Source organism: Notechis scutatus, chromosome 2 (assembly GCF_049901735.1).
Source record: "Notechis scutatus isolate UNSWTSFEM ecotype Mainland chromosome 2, rNotScu1.2, whole genome shotgun sequence".
NCBI lineage: Eukaryota > Metazoa > Chordata > Lepidosauria > Squamata > Elapidae > Notechis > Notechis scutatus.
This window is the reverse complement of record NC_142010.1, coordinates 235,701,691-235,723,893: the sequence shown is the minus strand read 5'-3', so window position 1 is coordinate 235,723,893 and position 22,203 is coordinate 235,701,691. Positions and strand designations below refer to the sequence as shown.

The following is a 22,203-nucleotide window of genomic DNA, read 5'->3' as shown; positions in this document are numbered from 1 at the left end:
GCATAGGTTCACATGTATCAAAGGCAAACATCTTTTTTGAATCTTGGAGCACTGAGGAACATCAGAGGCAACACCGTAAAGAGACTTCCATAGGGCATAGTCATTCACAGCTTTGACTTTTCACCTTTACAATTGATTTCCATCATATACAATCTTTTTATTATGCCCAAAGAGCTAAATAATAGAGCAAGAGAAGAGAATGGCATGGCCAATTTGGCAATAGAAGCAACAATATAGAGGAGTTGGAATATCTTGTAGAGAAGACTTGAGCATATTGTTTGCTCTACATTTTATATCCTTGTTACTATTGTAAGATGCCTTGATTGGCAAGTTGATAGAAAGATGGGGTAAAAAGCCAATAAATTGGTTATGGTGATGGCTTTATATTAAGGAAAGCAATAATTACAGCAGGAATGCTCTTTAATCTTACCTGTTCTTTATAAATGTATAAGCTAATGCCTAACTGAAGAGAAAATATATTTCTTCATCTATTTATAGTGATAACTCTCACATCATGGGACATGTTAAAAAAGCTCCTCAGGTTGAACTGGAAAAGCTTGATTTATACAATTCAATGAATCACTTTGCTTACAGGTGAAACTCGAAAAATTAGAATATCGTGCAAAAGTTAATTTATTTCAGTAATGCAACTTAAAAGGTGAACCTAATATATGAGATAGACTCGTTACATGCAAAGCAAGATAGTTCAAGCCGTGATGTGTCATAATTGTGATGATTATGGCTTACAGCTCATGAAAACCCCAAATCCACAATCTCAGAAAATTAGAATATTGTGAAAAGGTTCAATATTCTAGGCGCAAAGGGCCCCACTCTAATCAGCTAATTAAGCCATAACACCTGCAAAGGGTTCCTGAGCCTTTAAATGGTCTCTCAGTCTGGTTCAGTAGGAATCACAATCATGGGAAAGACTGCTGACCTGACAGTTGTGCAGAAAACCATCATTGACACCCTCCATAAGGAGGGAAAGCCTCAAAAGGTAATTGCAAAAGAAGTTGGATGTTCCCAAAGTGCTGTATCAAAGCACATTAATAGAAAGTTATGTGGAAGGGAAAAGTGTGGAAGAAAAAAGTGCACAAGCAGCAGGGATGACCGCAGCCTGGAGAGGATTATCAGGAAAAGGTCATTAAAAAGTGTTGGGGACTTTCCCAAGGAATGGACTGAGGTTGGAGTCATTGCATCAAGAGCCACCACACACACAGACAGATCCTGGACATGTGCTTCAAATGTCATATTCCTCCTGTCAAGCCGCTCCTGAACAACAAACAACGTTAGAAGCATCTTACCTGAGCTAAAAGAAAAACAGAACTGGTCTGTTGCTCAGACCTCTTTTCTGATGAGAGCAACTTTTGCATCTCATTTGGAAACCAAGGACCCAGAGTCTAGAGGAAGAATGGAGAGGCACACACTGGAAGATGCTTGAAGTCCAATGTGAAGTTTCCACAGTCTGTGTTGATTTGGGGAGCCATGTCATCTGCTGGTGTTGGTCCACTGTGCTTCATTAAGTCCAGGGTCAACGCAGCCGTCTACCAGGAGATTTTGGAGCACTTCATGCTTCCTTCCACAGATGAGTTTTATGGGGATGCTGACTTCATTTTCCAGCAGGACTTGGCATCTGCCCACACTGCCAAAAGCACCAAAACCTGGTTCAATGACCGTGGTATTACTGTGCTTGATTGGCCAGCAAACTCGCCTGACCTGAACCCCATAGAGAATCTATGGGGCATTGCCAAGAGAAAGATGAGAGACATGAGACCGAACAATGCAGAAGAGCTGAAGGCCACTATTGAAGCATCCTGGTCTTCCATAACACCTCAGCAGTGCCACAGGCTGATAGCTTCCATGCCACGCTGCATTGAGGCAGTAATTGCTGCAAAAGGGTCCCAAACTGAGTACATATGCATGCTTATACGTTTCAGAGGCTTATATTGTTCTCTGTACAATCCTTGTTTTATTGATTGCATGTAATATTCTAATTTTCTGAGATTGTGGATTTGGGGTTTTCATGAGCTGTAAGCCATAATCATCTCAATTATGACAAATCACAACTTGAACTATCTTGCTTTGCATGTAATGAGTCTATCTCATATATTAGTTTCACCTTTTAAGTTGCATTACTGAAATAAATTAACTTTTACACGATATTCTAATTTTTTGAGTTTCACCTGTATTTATGTATCTTCTTTTTTTCCCTATTTCATTCCTTAAGCTCCTCCAAATGACAAGTAAGGAATACATAAGAAACCCATAACTGAACCCTGTTCAGGGCCTCAGTAAACATGGTTACATTACACACTTATTCTGCCAGGTTGTCCCACTGTGTCTGAAAGAGGCTCAACTCCTTCCTAGTAGTTCATCTTTCTGTGGTCCTTTCCCTCTCCTGATCTTGATCAGCTCATCCACATATTTTGAAGACATTTGTGCTACTTCTAATATGGTCCTCCTTTCCAGTCAACTCATCCTGAGCCTCAGGCTTCCCAAATCCTAGAGGTGATGTCAGCAATGAGTGACAGTGACTGAAAAGAGAAAGCTTTATTTGGCTCATTCCCTGAGGGCAAACCTGATCCCTGGTGTTAGCACTTGCGTAGGAAAAATATATGTTGATTCTTTTAGTTTCCATTTTTTCACACCATCCTAATTCAAGGTTTCAGTGTAGAAAATACTTCATGCATGAGAAATAGTACCCTATGAACTAACCATAAAATTGCTTGCAAAAAACTGTTTCAAAGGTTCTTGCTTGTTTACACCCAAAATACATTCAGTATCAGTTTACTGGATGTTTTGCCTGTGCAAACAAACAGGCTGAAGTCTGCAATGATATTAGCATGCATTCCTATATGCTGTTTTTGCTGAGAGTGATTTCTTTCTGTGATGTTGATTCACAGCTTAATATGACTTATGTTGTAAATAATTTTGAGATTTTACAGATTTGTGAATGTTGGAATCTATTATATCAAAATATCTATACTAAATGTGCCTTTTATCATGTGAATATGTAAAATTATTTTGTGGAAATAAAAAAAATAGAATTCCTTGTCATAAATGCAATTTGGAACATCATCTACTTAGAGAAAATAGTTATTGTAAGGAAACTGGACTAAAACCCTTATTTTTTTAAAAAATCGTGATTGTTAGCTCCCCTTAGCGTTCATCTTTCTTTATAAATATTCAAGTACAGTACATTTTTGAAATGCATTTTAGAGCAAAATACGAATACTTTAAAAACCATTTAAGGAGGATAGTTATTATGGAATTCTTGTGGATTCATAAAAATAAATTTGAGGTATTTCTATATTTATATGATGGCATTATTATTGGTAAAATAGTAATATTTACAAAATAGAAGTAAAATATCCCCTGATAATTATAGTTTGATAGTACACTGCCTTTAGTTTGGTGCTGTAGAAATATAACTTTTAAATTAGCTCTTTACATAAAGATAAAACCCTTTAAAAGTATTTGGAAAAAAACAAAACACTGAAATGTATGATCACATACATTTTAAAAAGAATTTAAGATTTGAATATAATGCCCATGTAAATAAAAGTCTTTGCAGTCTTTACTGTTGGCCGCCTATACAAGCCTGGTATAGTCAGTCAACTGTTAAAAACCTGGTTCACTGTTTAAAAAAAGATATAAAAACAAATTGTCTATCTTTCTGCATGATCTCTTTTCAACTGCTAACACAATGGAAACAGTAGGTGATCAGTCAGTGCATTTGGTTTGTCAATGGTGGTTTTGTATAAATATTGGAAGGATAAGAAGCAGAATTCGCACTGAAAAATATGATTTCATCTGCCTCTTCTCTGCAGTTCCATGCCTCATGCTGCGGTGTGAAATTCTCATTTTACACACTTTGCAGGCGGAGCACATGAATTATGCATTGAGCAAGAGAAATCTCCTGCTTCAGCTCCTATATGCATTTACCCAGGTTCTGTCTCTATTATCAAGATGAATTGAAAATAGAGAAATGTTTGATGGGATATGGCTTAACTTCTTTGTTTAGCATTCAGCTATAGACTGCATTCTCTTCTCTAAGGGGAGAACATGTTTATTTTATATGTCTATCTGGATTGTAATTTTAAAGAGAGAACAGAGATATTAGTGTTCTAAGTTCAATTTCAGTTAAAGTTCCTGTAAATGGAGAACGTCAGCATTGGTAAGTGTGTTGGGTTTAAAAAAATTTTTTTTAAGTTTTAAAAATAATGAATAAGCTTGGCAAGTTTAGAATGCTGTAGCCACAGTTTCTATTTGTAAAAATAAAATAAAGGGTGGGAAGGAGACTCAATAATAGATTATAAAGCACTTTGTACATTCAGCTGCCTGCTAGTTCATTTTTGAGCACAGATCAAAAGCCAGCATAAGTGCTAACTCAGCTCCAAGTGGCAGTTTTAGGGGCTTTATGGTACTACTGGACAAGAAAATAGCCCCAAATGAGCAGGCTCATCCATTGGTGTTATGTCCCCTTCTCCCCCATTCCTACCAGAGTCATATACCTTGTGGCAGATTTCCAATAAATGTCTGGCTGGGGAAAAAAGACTTTCCTGGAAACATTGGTTGGCTGGTCAGTCATATTGAGAGCTTCCTGGTTCAAAATGGGGCACTGGCTTATAATTCCTCATTAATGCCTTTAATCTGCTGTTGAAGTGCTTCAGCCTTTTTTTCCCACTTTGGCCTGGCAGTTCTCTAGATGCTGGTGAGGCCTTTCTGTCTTTGCTTTCTAAGTCAGAGTAGATGGCAACATGTGAAAAAGGTGTTCTATCTTTGAATTCAAGTTTTTCCTATAGCCTGAATCCAAAGATACCACGCACAAGCAGAAAAATCATATTTATTTGCAACTTTATTCCATTTCCATTCCATTCCCATCCTTCCTGAAAAGCAAAACTCTCAGTGATGCAGAGAGGCTATAAATGGAGAAATGAATGCAAGCATGGCAATGTATGTATTTCCTGGAGCCAACTAGTATATGAATTTTCCTGCCATTAGAATTCAGATTGCCTTCCTACCAGTGTTCCTCTTATATTTGAAAATGTGTTAGGTAGATTTTTAAAATTTCTCTTCATTTTAGATTTTGCTACAGCCAGCCAGTTTGCTATTGAATATTCCTGCTTGTAACATTTTTTTGTTTTGATATTTTATTTTAAGTTATATTGGCACTCAAAAAGTGACACATACATTGCAAAAGAAATGAACTAAAATGTAAATAAAAATATTCTCAGTATGTGTAAGTACAATGGTAGTCCTCAATTTATGACCACATAAGCCCAAAATTTCAGCCCAAAATTTCCATTGCTAAGAAAGGGAGTGTTAAATGACTTTTGCCCCATTTTGTGACATTTTATGAGTTGTTAAAGGACTCACTGTAGTTGTTAAATAAATCATGTGGTTGTTATGTTAATCTGGTTTCTCCCATTGACTTTGATTGTCCGAAGCTATGACTAGGAAGTTTATAAACGGTGAACACATGACCCTGGGACAGTACAACTGTCATAAATACATTGTCTGTTGCCAAGTGCCCAAATTTTGATTATGGGAATGCTGCAATAGTCATAAGTATGAAAACTTATATAATTCTCTTTTTTCTGTGCTAATTTAATTTCGATCAGTCACTAAATGAATGTACTCCCTGATAGAAGGTGGGCAACAATATGTTAGCTTAAAAGGTAATTGCTAAATTAGATATATGTCTTGCTGTAAGCCAATGGGAGTAAACATAGGTGTGGGTTGTGGAAGTATTAATAAATTTAGCTTCCCACAGAATGATCAGAAGAAGGATATGGAAGCTGCTTGGAAGAGAGTAAAAATTATATTGCGGAGTGCCATGTAAATGAGTGAACTTAGAATAACTTATTGTCACTTTGAATGTACACAAATCGACATACATTAAAATGAAATTTCATTGCAGCTCTCAAAGGGTCCCCACCTCTTATATACACTACATAAACATGACAAGATAAATAAATACAAAATTATGCATGTACCCACATAAATTATACGACACGGAGAAACAACACAGTCTAGTTCGGATGTATACTTGTACATGGTGAGAGAAACAAATCTTGCATGTTTACCAAACGGATGGCATAGGGAACAAAGCTGTTACAGAATCTGGAAGTCTTGCTAGAAATACTTCGAAACCTCCTCCCAGAAGGGAGCAACAGAAACAGACTGTGAAGTGGGTATGTGGGGTCTCTAACAATGCTTTGAGCTCTAAGCACATAGCACTTATAAGCAGTATCCTGAATGACAGGAAGCAAGCTTCCTATAATCTTCTCAGCTGTCCTTACCACTCTCTGAATGGACTTTCTATCTGAGGCACTGCTGCCATCAAACTAAACAGTGATACAGTTTCTTAAAACGCTCTCAATTGTGCCTCTGTGAAAAGTGGCCAGGATAGAAGGAGAAAGATGTGCTCTCCTCATCTGACGCAGGAAATGCGTTAGCATGGAATCATACTAATGAAAAATATGAGAGGAGGATCCATGAAATGACAACATGAGGGAGCCTGTGGATAAGAAATATATATATATATTTAAGAGAATAATGGGAAATTGGATTAGAGAATTATATGTTACAATGCTTAAATAGAGAAAAGATGCAAAAATGCACAAATTATAAGGAATCGTTAAAAATTTGATTTTTATGGAAATTAAAAGCAGAAAAAGAAAAGAAAAAAAGAGTCTCCAATAATTAGAAGAATGATGCAACAATTGAAGGAATGTTAAAAGGAATGTTTTATTTTTTTTAGGTGATAGATATATATCTCACCTTTCATATGGGTGCTCAAAGTACCGTGTTTCCCCCAAAATAAGACCCTGTTTTATATTTTTTTTGCCTCCAGAAAAGGTACCAGGTCTTATTTTAGGGGGGTGTCATCCACTGACCTCACTTGCGCATGTAACCCCCAGCCTCCTTTTCACTGTAAGAGGCCTTCAGGAACTTCTTTGTTCTGCAGCCGGCAAGGCTTTTCCTGAAGGCCTCTGCAGCCGATAACAGAGCTCTGGATTGATCCGGAGCTTTGTTATCAGCTAACAGGAAAGCCTTGCCAGCCCATTTCTTCTGCAGCCAGAGAAAATGGGCCAGCAAGGCAGGTGTCAGGATGTATAAGGCCTGGCTACAACTGTCCAAAGGTAAGTAGTCGGGCAGCTCCTCCACCTTCATCCCCACCCTAGCTTATTTTTTACCCGTGCACTTTGGAGTGAGTGGAGTCTTAATTGGGGCTTATTTTGGGGGAGGGCTTACATTGGGCGCACATGTAAAAATCAAGTTAGGACTTATTTTTGGGGTAGGTTATATTTTGGGGGAAGCAGGGTATATAGCACTGTTATATCTTTATATTAATAAATAACACAAATCCTATGTTTACCTCTGCAATATCCCTATAGGATAGGTTGGGCTAAGAGAAAGTTACTGATCCCAACTCACCCAATGAACATTACCTGTGAGTAGATTAGAATATAGCTTACCAAGAAATTATATGAATGTGAGAAGTCAAGTTAATTGTATGATCATTCAAAGGAAGGCTACAAAAAAGTAAACAGTGTTAAATTATGGAATATTTTGTACAAATATGAAGTTGAAAGTTACTTGCAAATGTAATATTAGCTGTATATGATGAAAATAAGCATGTTTGAGAATAAATGGAATGTTTAGCAAACAGTTCAGGATTGAGTCAGTAAGACAGGGATGGGTGATGCCTTTTGGTTAAGTATATTAATATAAATTATAAGAAATACTTGAGGTGGATTTTAGAGCTTTGTTGCTTGAGGATGTAAATAGTCATATACTTTTATATGTGGATTATACCTTTTTGATTGAGAACCCAAATTATTTCCAGCAAATATTAGATTATTTGATGGATCTCGGAAAGGAAAATGGATCTGATGAAACACCAAAGTTGCTTTGTTTTGAGGTAGTGAAGTGAATGACAATTTTTTTTAGAAAAGTAGATGCATTGTAGCCTTTCACACAATATTTACTGACGATGGAGTACAGATAATCCTACCGATTGATCGCCCAGAGCACGCCCTCCAGCTAGATTTGGTAGGGTAAATAGAAATGATGAGAGAATCATTTCTACATTCTCCAAAAATTACAAATCATTCCACTTTAAATTTGTAATGTACAGACAACTGGACAAGATCTTAAGATATATGGGTTTAGGACATGCAAATCATTCATGGTAGCCACCAAAATACAGATGATTATATTTACTGAATCTGGTAGATTTAATTGGTATGTAAATGTACTGATGGTGGTTTTGGATTTCTTTTACAATACTTTACAATACTTGCAATCAGGGTCCCTAGATACGAGACAGCAGTTATTTGAAGTTTTCCGTCACGCTATCTCAACAGGTTGGGGATACGCGGGAAAAGAAAGGTTGAACCCTGAGAGACAGCATGATGCTATCTAACAAAAGGGGGTAATAGTCCTGATATACTGTATATTGTATTGTAACACTTCAAATAGGTTACAACTTTGTTAAGTAATCTGTACCAGAATTCATGCCAAGCTATGACAAGGCATCTCATTTTCACATGAGAAGAATGCTCTTATGATATATTACAGTGTAACCTAGGGGATAATTGATTCATTTTTTAAATGTGTCTGTTCTATCTTTGTTATAGATATTGCTCTCCTTCCCAAAGGAGACTAAGACATTGATTATGTATGCTATAGCAAGTAGTGAATTCTATACAGTTTTTAAGGATAATATATATCCCTGATTGTTTTTTCACTCTAAAACATTATTGTCAAAAACTGGTAGTTTTTTCCTATCTTTTTATATGTTGATAGGCTAATCTATGTTGAAGACTTTCTTTGCTGGATTTTAGATCTTTTTCTATTGTATTAAGTAAAGATAAAAATAATAACATTTAATGTGATTCCTCCTGCCTCTATGGATGCATCCAAATAGGTTTTTTTTGGAAGAAATACAGATACATTTTTTTGAAAGCAATACAGATATATAGTTTTTTACTGCCTTCTTCTGGATTGTTTAGTCAGTTTGAATATTTGATTAATGAAATCTCAATTCTGAGGCTTATAGAGTCCAACACAAATCAAATTTTATTCCCACTGTTATCAGGCTTTAGCTCTCATTTGATTTATTCACATATTCAAATGGTGAAGCACCAGATTGGCCATCGACAATCTGGAACTCTAAAAATTTTAGTCTACTGAATTTGGAATGTGCTGGATTGAGAAATGTGAGATTAATTTTAGAGAAGGAAAACCAAATTGAATGCTAAATAAACAACCTCGGGATTGTAGTGAAGAAAATACTGATACTAAATATTGAAAATGTAGTGTCTTATAAACTAGACCAAAGCCATCATAAATTATTTTTAGAATACTACAAAAAATGTGATTAATGCAGAACATTAATCCAGTCCTGTAAAAAGATGCCTCATATTATGGTATAATACTACTCAATAAGAATATTGTATTGTGCTAGTGCTTCAGGCAAATAATATTACAATTATGGTTCTTACTCTGTGAAGCTTGTTAAGGTAGAGGGCATAGAGTTACTTTTTTTTTTTATACCACTATGAGAAATGTTTTTACACAGTGACAAAAAGCATCAAACATTCATATGCTTTTTGCAGAAGGAAGCAGAACATTTGCAAGAGAAGGTAACTACTAAACAAGATGTGTCGCTCTTAGATTTGGATGACTGTAAGTACTTGAGATATTTGCCTTTGATTGTGTTATTTAGATATATTTGGCCCTGCCAATTAAATTACTTGAATTCATTTTTGGAAAAAAGGATACTTCTAATAGTCTTGTATAGATATGTTAACATATCTGCATGTTCAAACTGAGTACTTTTGTTACATTATGCAATGTATAACTAATTTCAGAAATTCTGTATAATATATCCAAATCTCTAATTATTCTTTCTAAAAAAAAGTTAATGTGAAAATCTCTTGTTTTTATTTTTGTAATAATAATGTACTATATTAGATTAAATATATCTTTATAATTCAGTAGCATTTTAAGTGAGAATATAGATAATATTTATAATATTCTTATTCAGAAAAATGTAGCCTCAATTATAAATAAAACAACAACAAAAGCTTTAAACTTGGAAATTAGATTATTTAATGACTCTTAGCTTTACATTCGTGAAATTGCAAGCTCTATCTTTCACAATATGAAACTTGGAGAGAGTAACTGGGGAAAGAAGAAATTATCATATGTTGAGCCCACTTCTGCTAGTATAATTCTGCTCAGTGGATTCTTCTACCAGCAGAAGCAAAGTTGGAGTCCAAGATTTCTGTTTGCAATAGAATTTCAAAATGCATAGATTTTTTATAGTGCCCTTTGTATTGTATTGTATTACAAGTATTGTAAAGTACAAAAATCCAAGCCTTTAAAAACTCTCTCAATCTCAGTTTCTCTCTCTCTCTCTCCACATATAACATTTCCCTGGTTTATTTTCAGCTCTGTACATATATTATAAAGCATTAGCAGCACTAGTTTTATTACAAGTTTACAAGTATGCAATAGACAATGTATGTGAATTTTCAGACATAAAAGCTGCACCATTACAAAAAAGAATGAAAATTATACAGCTGGAAGAAAGGCCATTGAGACTAATGCTCTGCTCAATGTCAGAATTCAGCTTAAATCATCACTGGCAGGTAGTTGTTCAGTCTCTATTTGAACATATCCAGCTGAGGAGAGCCTGCCACCTCTCTAGATAATTTGTTTCACTGTGGAAGTTTCTTCCTAACATTCAATTAGAATTCACCTTCCTGAAATGTAAGACCAAATAAAACTGTCCATATGTAATGTATGATACAACTTCACTTGGAATACTGTGCACAGTTCTGTTAACAATACCTTGGAAAGCATAGTGAAGAGCTGGAAATGATACAGAAAATGGCAATCAAAATGATTAGAGCGTAGAATGCCTTCTTTGTAATGAAAAATACATCATTTGAGATGTTTTAGGGTAAAGCAGAAATAGATTGAAAATGATACAATAGAAATTTGTAAAACCATATGCAGAATGTGTTCATATACAGTAGCATTTTTCTCAGAATGTTAGAACTTGGGTGTATAGTTACCGAATCCAAATATGGTAAAATAGGGACTAATAAAAAGAATTTATTTTCAGAGCAGAAAAGTTATCAGATATGGTGATGGCATTTAGATCATTTTAAAAGGAGACAAATGATTGGAAGATTAGTAATAGTGCTATCAGTCTTGATGGCTATGAATCACAGACTGCAATTCTTAAGTACAACTTTGTAGGGAGTAACAATGGTATTCTGAGATTATGCTTTCAGGACAGCATGACATAAAATACTGGGCTGGATGGGTGAAGTGATATGGGAAAACCCTTATTTTCTTATGTTGCCATAGAATCATGGTCTTAGTCATATGATTATTTATATATGTATTTGGCAATTTTAATTATTTTTCTTAATCACATTATTTTCTTCAGTCAGCCCTGCACCAGCTCTTACTACCTTTTGCAAACCATCGATTCTCTCTCCCATCTTAGCAGCAGACCTAGAAGGTTTAAATTTATCAAGTTCTTCAGTAATTGATGTAAGTAATTATGAACTAATTTACTTCTGCTATATGCTATATTAAATTTGATAGTTTGTATATACACATTGAGGAAACTTTTCACTGTAAAAAATAAAACCAACATATTACAGTTATATATGTCTTTCATCTTACTTAAAATTTAAAATCCAAACACAAAACTTTAGTTTCATAAGACTGTCAGTAATAAACCAGCCAGCAAGAGAAACATAATTATTACATTGATTTTTTAAAAGTTCATTTGTCTGGATGCTACGGTGAGATATTATGAGGAGGGAAAAAACAAGGCCATAGAGACAATGCTTTTATTTGGATCAACAGAATTTGTAAAATATCACTCAAAGCTTTCAAGAGTCAGAAAGGAAAATTAAGAAAATTGGTTTGACTATCTGTGGTTGGAACAAATGGATGCTCTAGCATTGGTTCCAATGCATCTATATACTGCCCTTCATGTCTGTAGAATCCTGCTATAGACTAGTTAAACTGATTATTATCCAAGTTTCATGAACAGCAGCATTATCCACAATGATCAACAGAATAAAAATCTATGAAGGTAGTACTTTATGGGACCTACTTTCTATGTAGACTGGTACAGGGACTACTTCAATATAATCTTTCACATTTGTTTTCCTACCCTTTCTTCCCTTCTCACATCCAAATTGCTTGATAGAGTTTTCGACATTCAAGCTGCCGGTTGTTTTGTACAACTTCACTTGGCCTAATAGAAATATTATCTCCATGGATTTTGTGTTGATCTTATCTAACTCTGTGATCTGTATGGCAATTTACTATTTATAATAAAGTAGCCCCTATAAAACTAGTTTACCCTATGTACATAATATTTGTATGCCACTGTTTGTTGCTGTTTATATTATATGTGATAAAGACTATAAAATGCATAGAATCTAGTGAATATTAAACAGAAAAAATATGAAATAGAGGATAAAAGATCTAACAGTAGAATCTTTTTAGTATACATACAAGAGATACCCATCATGTCTAACCAATAGGAATTAATTCAAAATACATTTATATGTTTCTCATTTTTCTTTTTATTCACATTAATCATAAAAGAAAGAGGACATCCAACAGAATTGGATCAAATCTTACTGGGACTGGAGGAGAAACTAATTAAAAATTCTATAATTATCTATTGACTATTAGAATGGGAGAGCAAATAGAGGAAACCATGATAGCATGGGCTAAAAACTTTGGGTATTCTATAGAATTGGACAAATGGCAAAAGTTGTGGAACAGAAACTATAAATTGACAACATCCACTGCATATAAAGAAAACCTGTACAAAATGTTTTATATATGACACTTCCCTCCAGCAAGATTAGCTAGAATGTTTAAGAATATGTCTGCCAAGTGTTGCAAGTGCAACCAAACCCCAGGCTCATACTACTATATGTGGTAGACATGCCCGAAAGCAAAAAATATTGGATTAAAATACAGATCTGGATAGAAAAAAATGATAAAGGAACATATAATTTAAAACTGGAAATATTTCTGTTGGGCGTTATACCAGAAAAATACAGTAAAAGGAATGTATATTAATAGTACATGTGTTAACAGTAACCAGAATCATGTTTGCATAGCATTGGAAGCGCGAGGAGATCTCTACAGAAGAAAAGATAATAACACAAATCTTAGAATGGGCAGAAATGAATAAACTAACGCTTGAAATTGAAGAAAAGGAAGAGACTGAATATTTTGAGATACGGGATCTGTTCTATCGATGGTTAAATAAGAGAAACAAAAGTTAGAACTTCTAAAATCACAAGAGAAAGATTAATTTTACTATTAGGGTTGATTATGGTAACTTATTAATTTCAATTCGTATTAATAATTATTAATATTATGAGAGAAAAGCACTGTCATTACGAGATTACTACTAGAGAATATTATTATTATTACTATGATGAGTATTACTCAAAAGAATTGTAACCAGACAACACACTGTTTATATGGATATTGAATGTATATTTTTATATTTAAAATAAAAGAAAAAAGAAAGTAGACATCCTTCTGACATTTGCCTTGTTTTGCAGAAAGGATGCTGGGTTCAAGTATTTTTGGGCAAAAGCTCCAGAGAGAAACTGTAACAATTATAAAGTCATGTTTGGTTAGGAAAAAAATCATTAAATTAATCTAATCCAATACTTAGTACCAACTTTTAAGAGGAGTACTATAAAGCTCGAAGAATCTTTTCCATCTGTGACTTTCAATGGAATAAGGTACTGCCATTGGAAGGAAGAATCAGAGAAGTGTTAGTGCATCATGGAACAACTGTTGGACTCTTAGGATATCTGTTAGCCTTATCACAGGGAAAAACCTCAAATGGGAAAAATGTGGTTTTTAAATTACATACAGTTATTTAGAGGGTACTCTTTCAGACATGACACTTTCCCTAGAAATACTTCCATGTTGAGAAGAAAAAGTTTGAATGGAAATAGGAACCATTTGCTCTCTGACCATGTTAAGAAACTAAGACACAATGTTCTGAATGTCAGATAGTGCCAAATATCAACTATAACTATTCCTGATGAAAGTATGACATCCTTTCAAGCTATAACGGTCTCACACAATGGCTGAAATCAAACGAAGGCAATGAATATCTTGATTGATTCTGACTTATTTGATGAAGGAAGGGTGCTGATTCTGCTTAGTTTTGACAACAAAAAATAATTTTTTAACTAGGAAATAAGCATACACCCTTATTGTTAAATCCGAAGCAGGATCCCTGAATTATTTCTTTCCTCATAATCTAGAACTGTAAGTCAGGGCTTCTTCTTTGCTTAGAATATTCACTTTATTTATTTTTTAATTTTTATTTATTTATTTATTTGCCTTTATTAAAACTATATACCTTTATCTTGTAATAATACTTTTCTTAATATACCTGATTTAAAAAATAAATGCAAAAAATATGTAGTTTGCTTTATTTCTTTCCTTCAGTACTTTTTAGTTTCCTTATTATCCAGCAGCTCTTTTAAGTGCTTCCTATTTTGGATGTATGTAGAAAAAAATTGTTATGTTTGGTCTTAATTTTATTAGCAGCTTGCTGCTGAAAAATTTTCTTGTATTTGTTTCATGCTGATTTGCATTCCTGTTTGTTCTCTTGTTTGGTCACAGTTCTTAAATAATCTTCCTTGGTGACATCTTGGACAAAATGGTCCTTTTCTGACTTACTTACTTACTTACTTACCAAATTTATTTGCCATCCATCTCGTGGTTCAATGCTATTCTGAGCAGCTAGACTTGCAATATCAATGTTTACTTATGAATACTGTAGTTGACCATCTGTTATTTGGATGTTGGTATATTTAATCTTCTATTTTTTCTTTTCACTTTTTTATAAGCAAACCTTCAATTTGTAAAGATCCTTTTTATTTCTTTGCCTATTAATATTTCAGTGTCATCTTTTCATAAATTACAACATAGGATAAATTTGATAAAAATAACAATAACCAAAAAGCACCTAAAACCAGATGAAATATTAAAATAACTAAAATGTTTTAAATAGCCAATTTAAAGAGGCATATCTTAGTTTTTATTTTATCATTTCTATTTAACATTTTGCTCTCATAGAAGGCATCAGATTTAAAAACAAAGCTGGTTGGAAATCAACTCAAAAAGGTTTAACTCAAAAAAGATAATACTTCACAATTTGGAACAAGAAGTATCAAAAGAAATAGAGCTCTTTGAATAATTATGCCCCCAAAGATCGTCTGCTGATTTAATAACCAGATAGGTTCTTGAAGCACTCCTCTAGATAGTTAGGCTCTAATTTGGTTTTGTTAATGATTTTAATATTAATATAGCACCTTTATTTGAATCCAAAATTTGTAATTTTCTAATTAAGGCAGTGTGATCTTAATATGATAACAGAAATTTTCTGATACGCTTTACATTATCAAAAAAAATTGGACTTTCCGCAAGTATGGCCTTATATAGAACACATTCAAGTAGTCAAGTAGATCATGACCAAAAATATGATTTAGGGAAGATATCAGTTGTAATTATTAACGTTACTTGTATTTCTTGGAAAAACAAGGAAAATACCTAGTGAAAAAGTGATTTCAAACTACAGACCTGGCCACAATTAAATATTTCTGTGTTAGGTTTCTTTAATAATTTCCTATGTAATCTAGTAGAATGGAGCTTGTTGTTTCTATTTGATTCATTGCTTGTATCAAACATTTGCTTCTACCACTTCTTAGAATTATGTCCAGGACTACCTCCTCTTTGGCTGATTCCATAACTAGATTCTAGTACAGTCAATAAACATACTGTGAAATCTGTTCTTCGGTTTTGCGATTACAGTCTTATGAGGTTCTTTCTTTGTGAAACTAAAAGTAGACCAGCTTTCCTATCCAGTTTGAGTTAACATGCACTTCAAGTTAACATCCATTTGAAATTAGGATACAATTCTGCACTTTCTTCAACAAAAGTTGATCAATTTTGATTTGTGCTCCTAAAAACTAATCTGACTGACATTACATTCTTTTTAAATTAGAACAAGAAATTAGTCTTCTAATACTTTAGATAATGTTGCCCATTGAAAGTCTTTAGCAGAAGATGTAAAATCAAGAGCAAACCTAGATGGTATCTTTCATTAAATTTGGTCTGCTATATAAAACCTCAAAGATATCTTGATGCTGAATCTTCCACTTTGCCAAGACTTTATTTGCACCCATCCCTAGTCCCATCTCAGTTCCAATATTGTAACCTGTTTGGAGACAAATCACCTCAATGCAAAACTTTCAGTGAGAGCAGGGATTCATTATCCACCCTGCATACTTTTGTTTAAATTAGATCAACCTATAATTCATTTGTGATTGGGTAGATCTATAGCCAGAGGTGATGTTCAGCAGGTTCTGACCAGTTCTGGAGAACTGATAGCAGAAATTTTGACTAATATGGAGAACCGGCAAGTACAAACTCTGACTGGAGATTTTACAGTATCTTTCCCTTGCCATGCTCACAAGCCACGCCCACAGAACCAGTTGTAAAAAAAATTGAATGTCACCACTGTCTACAGCTGACAATTGGTGCTGCTAGTTTATTTATAAAACAGAAGTGCTTTATAAAAATTATACATTGAGGACCACACTAAATTATGTACAATAAAATTAATACAGTGAAACATTGTAACATAGCATAAACTGAGCTAAAGGCTCTAATAAATAAAATGACTTGTCAAGTAACTTGTATCTTAACAGATAACAGATAATCAGATTTGGAAGGGACCTTGTAGGTAGTCTAGTCCAACCCCCCGCCCAAGTGGGAGACCCTACACCATTTCTGACAAATGGCAGTCCAATCTCTTCTTGAAAGTCTCAAGTGATGACACTCCCACAACTTCCGAGGGCAAGCTGTTCCATTGGTTGATTGTCCATTGGTCACTCACAAAGTTTCTCCTTATTTCCAGGTTAAATCTCTCCTTGTTCAGTTTCCATCCATTATTCCTTATCTGGCCTACAGGCGCTTTAGAAAATAGCTTGACCCCTTCCTCTCTGTGGCAGCCCCTCAAATATTGGAAGACTGCTATCATGTCTCCCCTGATCCTTCTCTAGCCATGCCCAGTTCCTATAACCGTTCTTCATATGTTTTAGTCTCAAGTCCCCTAATCATCCTGGTTGCTCTTCTCTGTACTTTTTTAGAGTCTCAACTTCTTTTTTATAATGTGGTGACCAAAACTGGATGTAGTTAAATCTTAAAAATTAAGTCAGACAGCCACCTAGTACAAATTGCAATGATGAAAAAAATGTCAAAAATCATGAAAAACTATATGACATAAAGTCCAGGCTTACATATTTTTGTTTCATATTGGATGCAAGTAGCAAATCATGGGATTTGCAACATGATATGTTTCATTATTTGGAGTGAGGACTAATGAAAGGTTCAGGATGGTGTCCCATAGTCTACTTATTAGAATAAGGAAGATTAAGGACACAGATACTTATATATAAACCTTCTATTGAAGATTTGTCAGGTGCAATGATTTCTCTTCAAGTAGTAAAAGATTATATTTTGCTGCAATACAATATTTTTCCAATTTGTGTATCCTTTTAAAATTAAAAAAGCTAAATATAATCATTTACAACTTGAATCTATAATTCACTTGAAGAGAAATCAAGGCCCAATTTAGCTAACAAATCTATTAATAGAATTAAAATTGTTTTATTTGCACCTTATTTGGACAGCATCAGAAATTTTAAGTGCTACATATGGAAATATATTTGTTGAAGTAGGGTTGTTCTCAATAAATTTCTATTTAAAGTTTATACATATCAGAAAACATAAATCTATAAATAATTTAGGAATGTAGTGCCACCTTATTCTTCCAGATAATTCACTTATATATATTCACATATAAGTCATATATAGCAAATTTTAGTACAAGACTGCTTTCAAATATTTTTGGTATAAAATGTAAAAAATGCAGTTTCTATCCTTGTTTTATCCTTGTTGATATTTTCTTTGGAAAATGAAGATCCAACATTTTTGTCAATAGGATTAGTCTCTTTAAAATTTCAATCACATCTTTCTAAGGTAACATTTACGTCCTCACATCTTTAGCATCTATCAGACATGACATGGGACATATTCATTGACCCTAAAAATTTTCATCAGAATCATGCACTGAAAGGGGGCAGCCCCAGTCAGACAAGAGGCTCATTTCAATTTTAACAGCGGTAATTAAAGGTTAATTCACTGAGTCAGGATTAACTAGGAAAGTACAAATGATAGGCAAGCAGCTGCCTTTATAATACAAGATTAGAACAATGCAATTACAATCAGAATTAGAAAAAATCAACTTCCTGAAAGGTTCTGTAATGAATGAACTGCATTTCTCTGCTGCTAATTATGCTACTTAAAGATGAGGATGGTACAACAATAATTTTATTGTGATATTTCTTGATGTTTAACAAGATAGTATTCTAAATTCAGCAATCACAGCTAATACTTTGAAAATCACTAACAGCAGTTAAAAAAACAATTGCCATTAAACCATAGAAAGTTGGTTAAAACAGAATATTCAAACCTAACACACAAACCCAACACAGTATTTGTTCTTATTAATGGGTTAGGTTTTGAAACATACTTGATATAATGTTAGTAAATATAAGGATTAGAACATTCTTGCGTTTGCTGTTTCTTTTCATGATAGTAATGATCTGTTGTAATAAATAGAGGTAAAATAGCTAGTTATTGTGAGGTCTGTTTTTGTGTATTTTTTTAACTTATGTACCTGGTCTCTACATAACAGAAATTAAAGAACAGGGAAATCTTATGTTAAAGCAATAATTATCTATGAGATATTTTTCAACTCATTTCGACATAACTTTGAAAATATTTTCACTAGACATATATCTTCTTAAATGGCTATTTCCTGCTGACATCTTAAAATTGATGGCATTTGTTTTGTCAGATGCCATAGGATTCAGAACAGTTAAAAACTTTTGTTCTTACGTTTGCAAAGAAAACGGTATCTTAAAGCAAGTTTTGATCAAATTGACATGTTGTAATCAGTTGTTTTTATGTGTAATATATTTGTGTGCTAGGATATTTAGGTGTATTGATGCTTAAAATCTAGTAGTTCGGTAGCATCATCCCAAGAAAGATATAGGACTTTTGAAAATTATCCAGCCTGTAATACCAAAAACATTTGAGCTCAGTATTGCTGCTATTGTGATGGAAATGGTTTGTATGTGCAATAAAAGATTTGCTTTATAAAATATTTTTGCTAAGCAGGCAACAGCTGGCAAACTTGTCTCATATATTCTGTAACTTACAAAAATGTGTGGGTTTTCTTTGATATTTAGATCAACCCAAGCATTGCTTGGCTCAAAAACTGGTCCAATGTGCTGTTCTTTACAATATTTTGACATTAAAAGCTTGGAGAAAAGGTATTTAAGTAGCTTTTGGTGCAGGCAGTTGATAACTTTTCATTCATAATTAGCTCATACAGAACCGAGAGACATTGCAGGGAAATTGAACTGTCAGTGGGTAGAAACAAGCATTTGACCTCATCACATTGAGTGGGGCCCATCATAATTTGTTCATTTGGTGCCCATCAGCCCAGCCTCATCTCTCATACGGCACCTCGCTGACCTTCCCTCTCCAATTCCACTCAGTTCAGCTTTAATTATGACTCTGCAGACCCGAAGAAATATTGCAGCTTGCTCTCAAAAACCCTGAACTGCCACTCACCAAAAGATTGGTTTTTAACAGGTAATAAATGCCCAGAGGAAATGGTGCTGTGTCCCACAAAGAACATACCAGCTCCTTTGGAGATTTTCTGGCCTCTCAAGTATCTTATTGCCTGGTAGATTTTAAAAAGAAAATAAAAAGAACATAGTACTGAATTTAGTAACAAATGTAAGCTTTTTATATAAGAAGGAAAAAAACCTAGAGTTAATAATTGTGTAAAAAGTGATTCTATTAAGTAAACATTAACTACTTTTTAATATCAGAAGTTTTAATTGACTTAATCAGCAGGTAATCAATTGCTCCTCCATTCACAGGTTAAAAGTTCCCCCTCAGTTTAATAGGTTTCCCAGGTTAAAGGGCACATCATTTAAGCCATAAAGTCATGTTTTTCTGTGTCATATATATGTGTGTATATGGATATATGCTTAATTGTTATCCTTTGAAGGCTGAATGCAATAAAATTTCAATTTAATATATGCTGATTAGTGTACATTTAAAGTGACAAAGTTGTATTCTGTTCTATTCCATTCTATTCTATTCAAAACACATGCTAGCTTCTCATTTCTCATTAAAAATTTGATGAAAAAAGAATTTAGGGGCAGCTTTCAATTTTGTATTCATATATAGCACATTATTGAAAAAAATAACTAAATAGTAGTTATTAATAATTATATATTAAATGGCTTCTTCACTAGAATTGTTCTGAATCTGTTATTCAGTATCTTCAGGAAGACCCTGATAGTTTGTTATGCAATCCAATTAAATATATAAATTCAAATAATTATTGGTAACCTAAAATTAATATTGCATATTTTAATTTTGTTACTCTGGGTTTTCAAGAAGTAGAAAAATATTCCACAAACACAGTAATTATCTCAAATTAACCACCTTTTGTAGATAAAGTATTTTGCAGGCATTGCTTTATTCTATGTTAAGTAATTTTGATAAGATTACATTTCACCTGCTAGTACCACTTCTTCTAAGACAGTGTGTGCAGTAACCCATAAAAATGAAGGCTTAATGATGTATGATTGAAAAGTTTGAAAACCCAATTTAGGCTCCAAAAACTTACACCTGAAGTCTTGAAGGCAAATAAAAGTATTCAAAACTACAGTGTATCCTTGTAGTGAATGTGAAACTGTCAGCAGGATTTTCAGGTCATTTGACAAAAAGGATACAGGTGCAGTAGTTAGCAGTGAAGGTGACTGCTAGTTTCATCAATCACTTTGCCTTTCTTTAAGTTGATACATAATGGACCCCTTCAATCAGCTTCCTTGTTCTTTGTCACTTGTTTAGAAAAAGAAAAAAAAGTGAAAAGGCTGGGCTTTAAAGTCAAGGCTACAAAATGAATTGTTTCTTATTTACAGAAGGTAAGGAGATGTCAGAGTGAGCAGAAGCTCTTCATAAAATGTTGAGTTTGTCAGGAGAGATAATATGCAGTTTGAAGCTTTTTCCCCATAGGCCTTTATTGTGCTTGCAAAAGCAAAGAATTCAAACAAAAATGTGAAATTAAGGTAATGGTCAGTGGCAGAGTACAAAATTAATTCAAGGAAATGTGTTCATAAATATAGGCTTTATTTACTGGAGTTATAAATGCAATCTATCTGATGCCAGTGGCATCAGATAAATTGCATTTAAAATTAAGTCCTGGGCTTTTTGAATAACATTTACCGAATATACCACCAATAATTTCAAATATTGCATAATCTTTTCCTGCAGCAAACCGGATGCACTGATTTAAATATCTCCCTCTGTATATACAAAATTGTTTTGAATTGAGTGTTTGTCTGTATGTTCCTATATCACCTGAGTACGGCATGTATCCTCCAAACTATATAAGTTGCTCTAGGAACATAATGCTGCCTGTATGAAAGGGTTTTTTTGTTTTTGCCATTGCTTTTCACAAATACTCTTTGGTGACTATCAGATTCACTGATCCAACTGAATTTGGGGATTTTGAGGGATGGGTTAAAGTCTTTTCTTTAACAAGCAGGCAAGGAAGAAAAGGTGACAGGTTGCAAAGCACCATACTCTTGTGCTGTTTACAAAAGTTTCTCGGGCCATGTAAAATTCATAGGCACTTGTGTAAACATGCTGACTTGTTGCAATCCTATGTTACATTTGAGATTTGATCATCTTGGGTGATAGAAGGTATCCTATAAAAGTAACAAACTCTAAAGTTTGCTTTGGGTAAGATATGATTGGCCTTGATAGTTACATGTAAATGAAATGATGTTTTTGTGAGGAATTCCAAATGTCCCTTATCTAAATGCATGTCTCAAAGTAAGTTTGAATTTTTTATCAGTGTGTGAGCTTTATAATAGCTTCATAGATTTGGATAAGTCTTTTGCTGTGAATTTTTTGGAACCTGAATGGGTAGATTGCAAAATGTTACTT

General features: G+C 33.9%; 1 protein-coding gene across 3 annotated transcripts in view; it reads left to right on the top strand.

The window, feature by feature from the left end:
* Nucleotides 1-22,203, top strand: part of AP3B1 (adaptor related protein complex 3 subunit beta 1) — a 158,682-nt gene that overhangs the window by 85,151 nt on the left and 51,328 nt on the right. For all 3 annotated transcript variants that reach the window (XM_026670594.2, XM_026670593.2, XM_087958307.1), the window contains exons 21-22: nt 9,630-9,699; nt 11,477-11,583. In XM_026670594.2, coding sequence (XP_026526379.1) covers nt 9,630-9,699; nt 11,477-11,583 — 177 coding nt within the window. The remainder of the gene's footprint in view (nt 1-9,629; nt 9,700-11,476; nt 11,584-22,203) is intronic.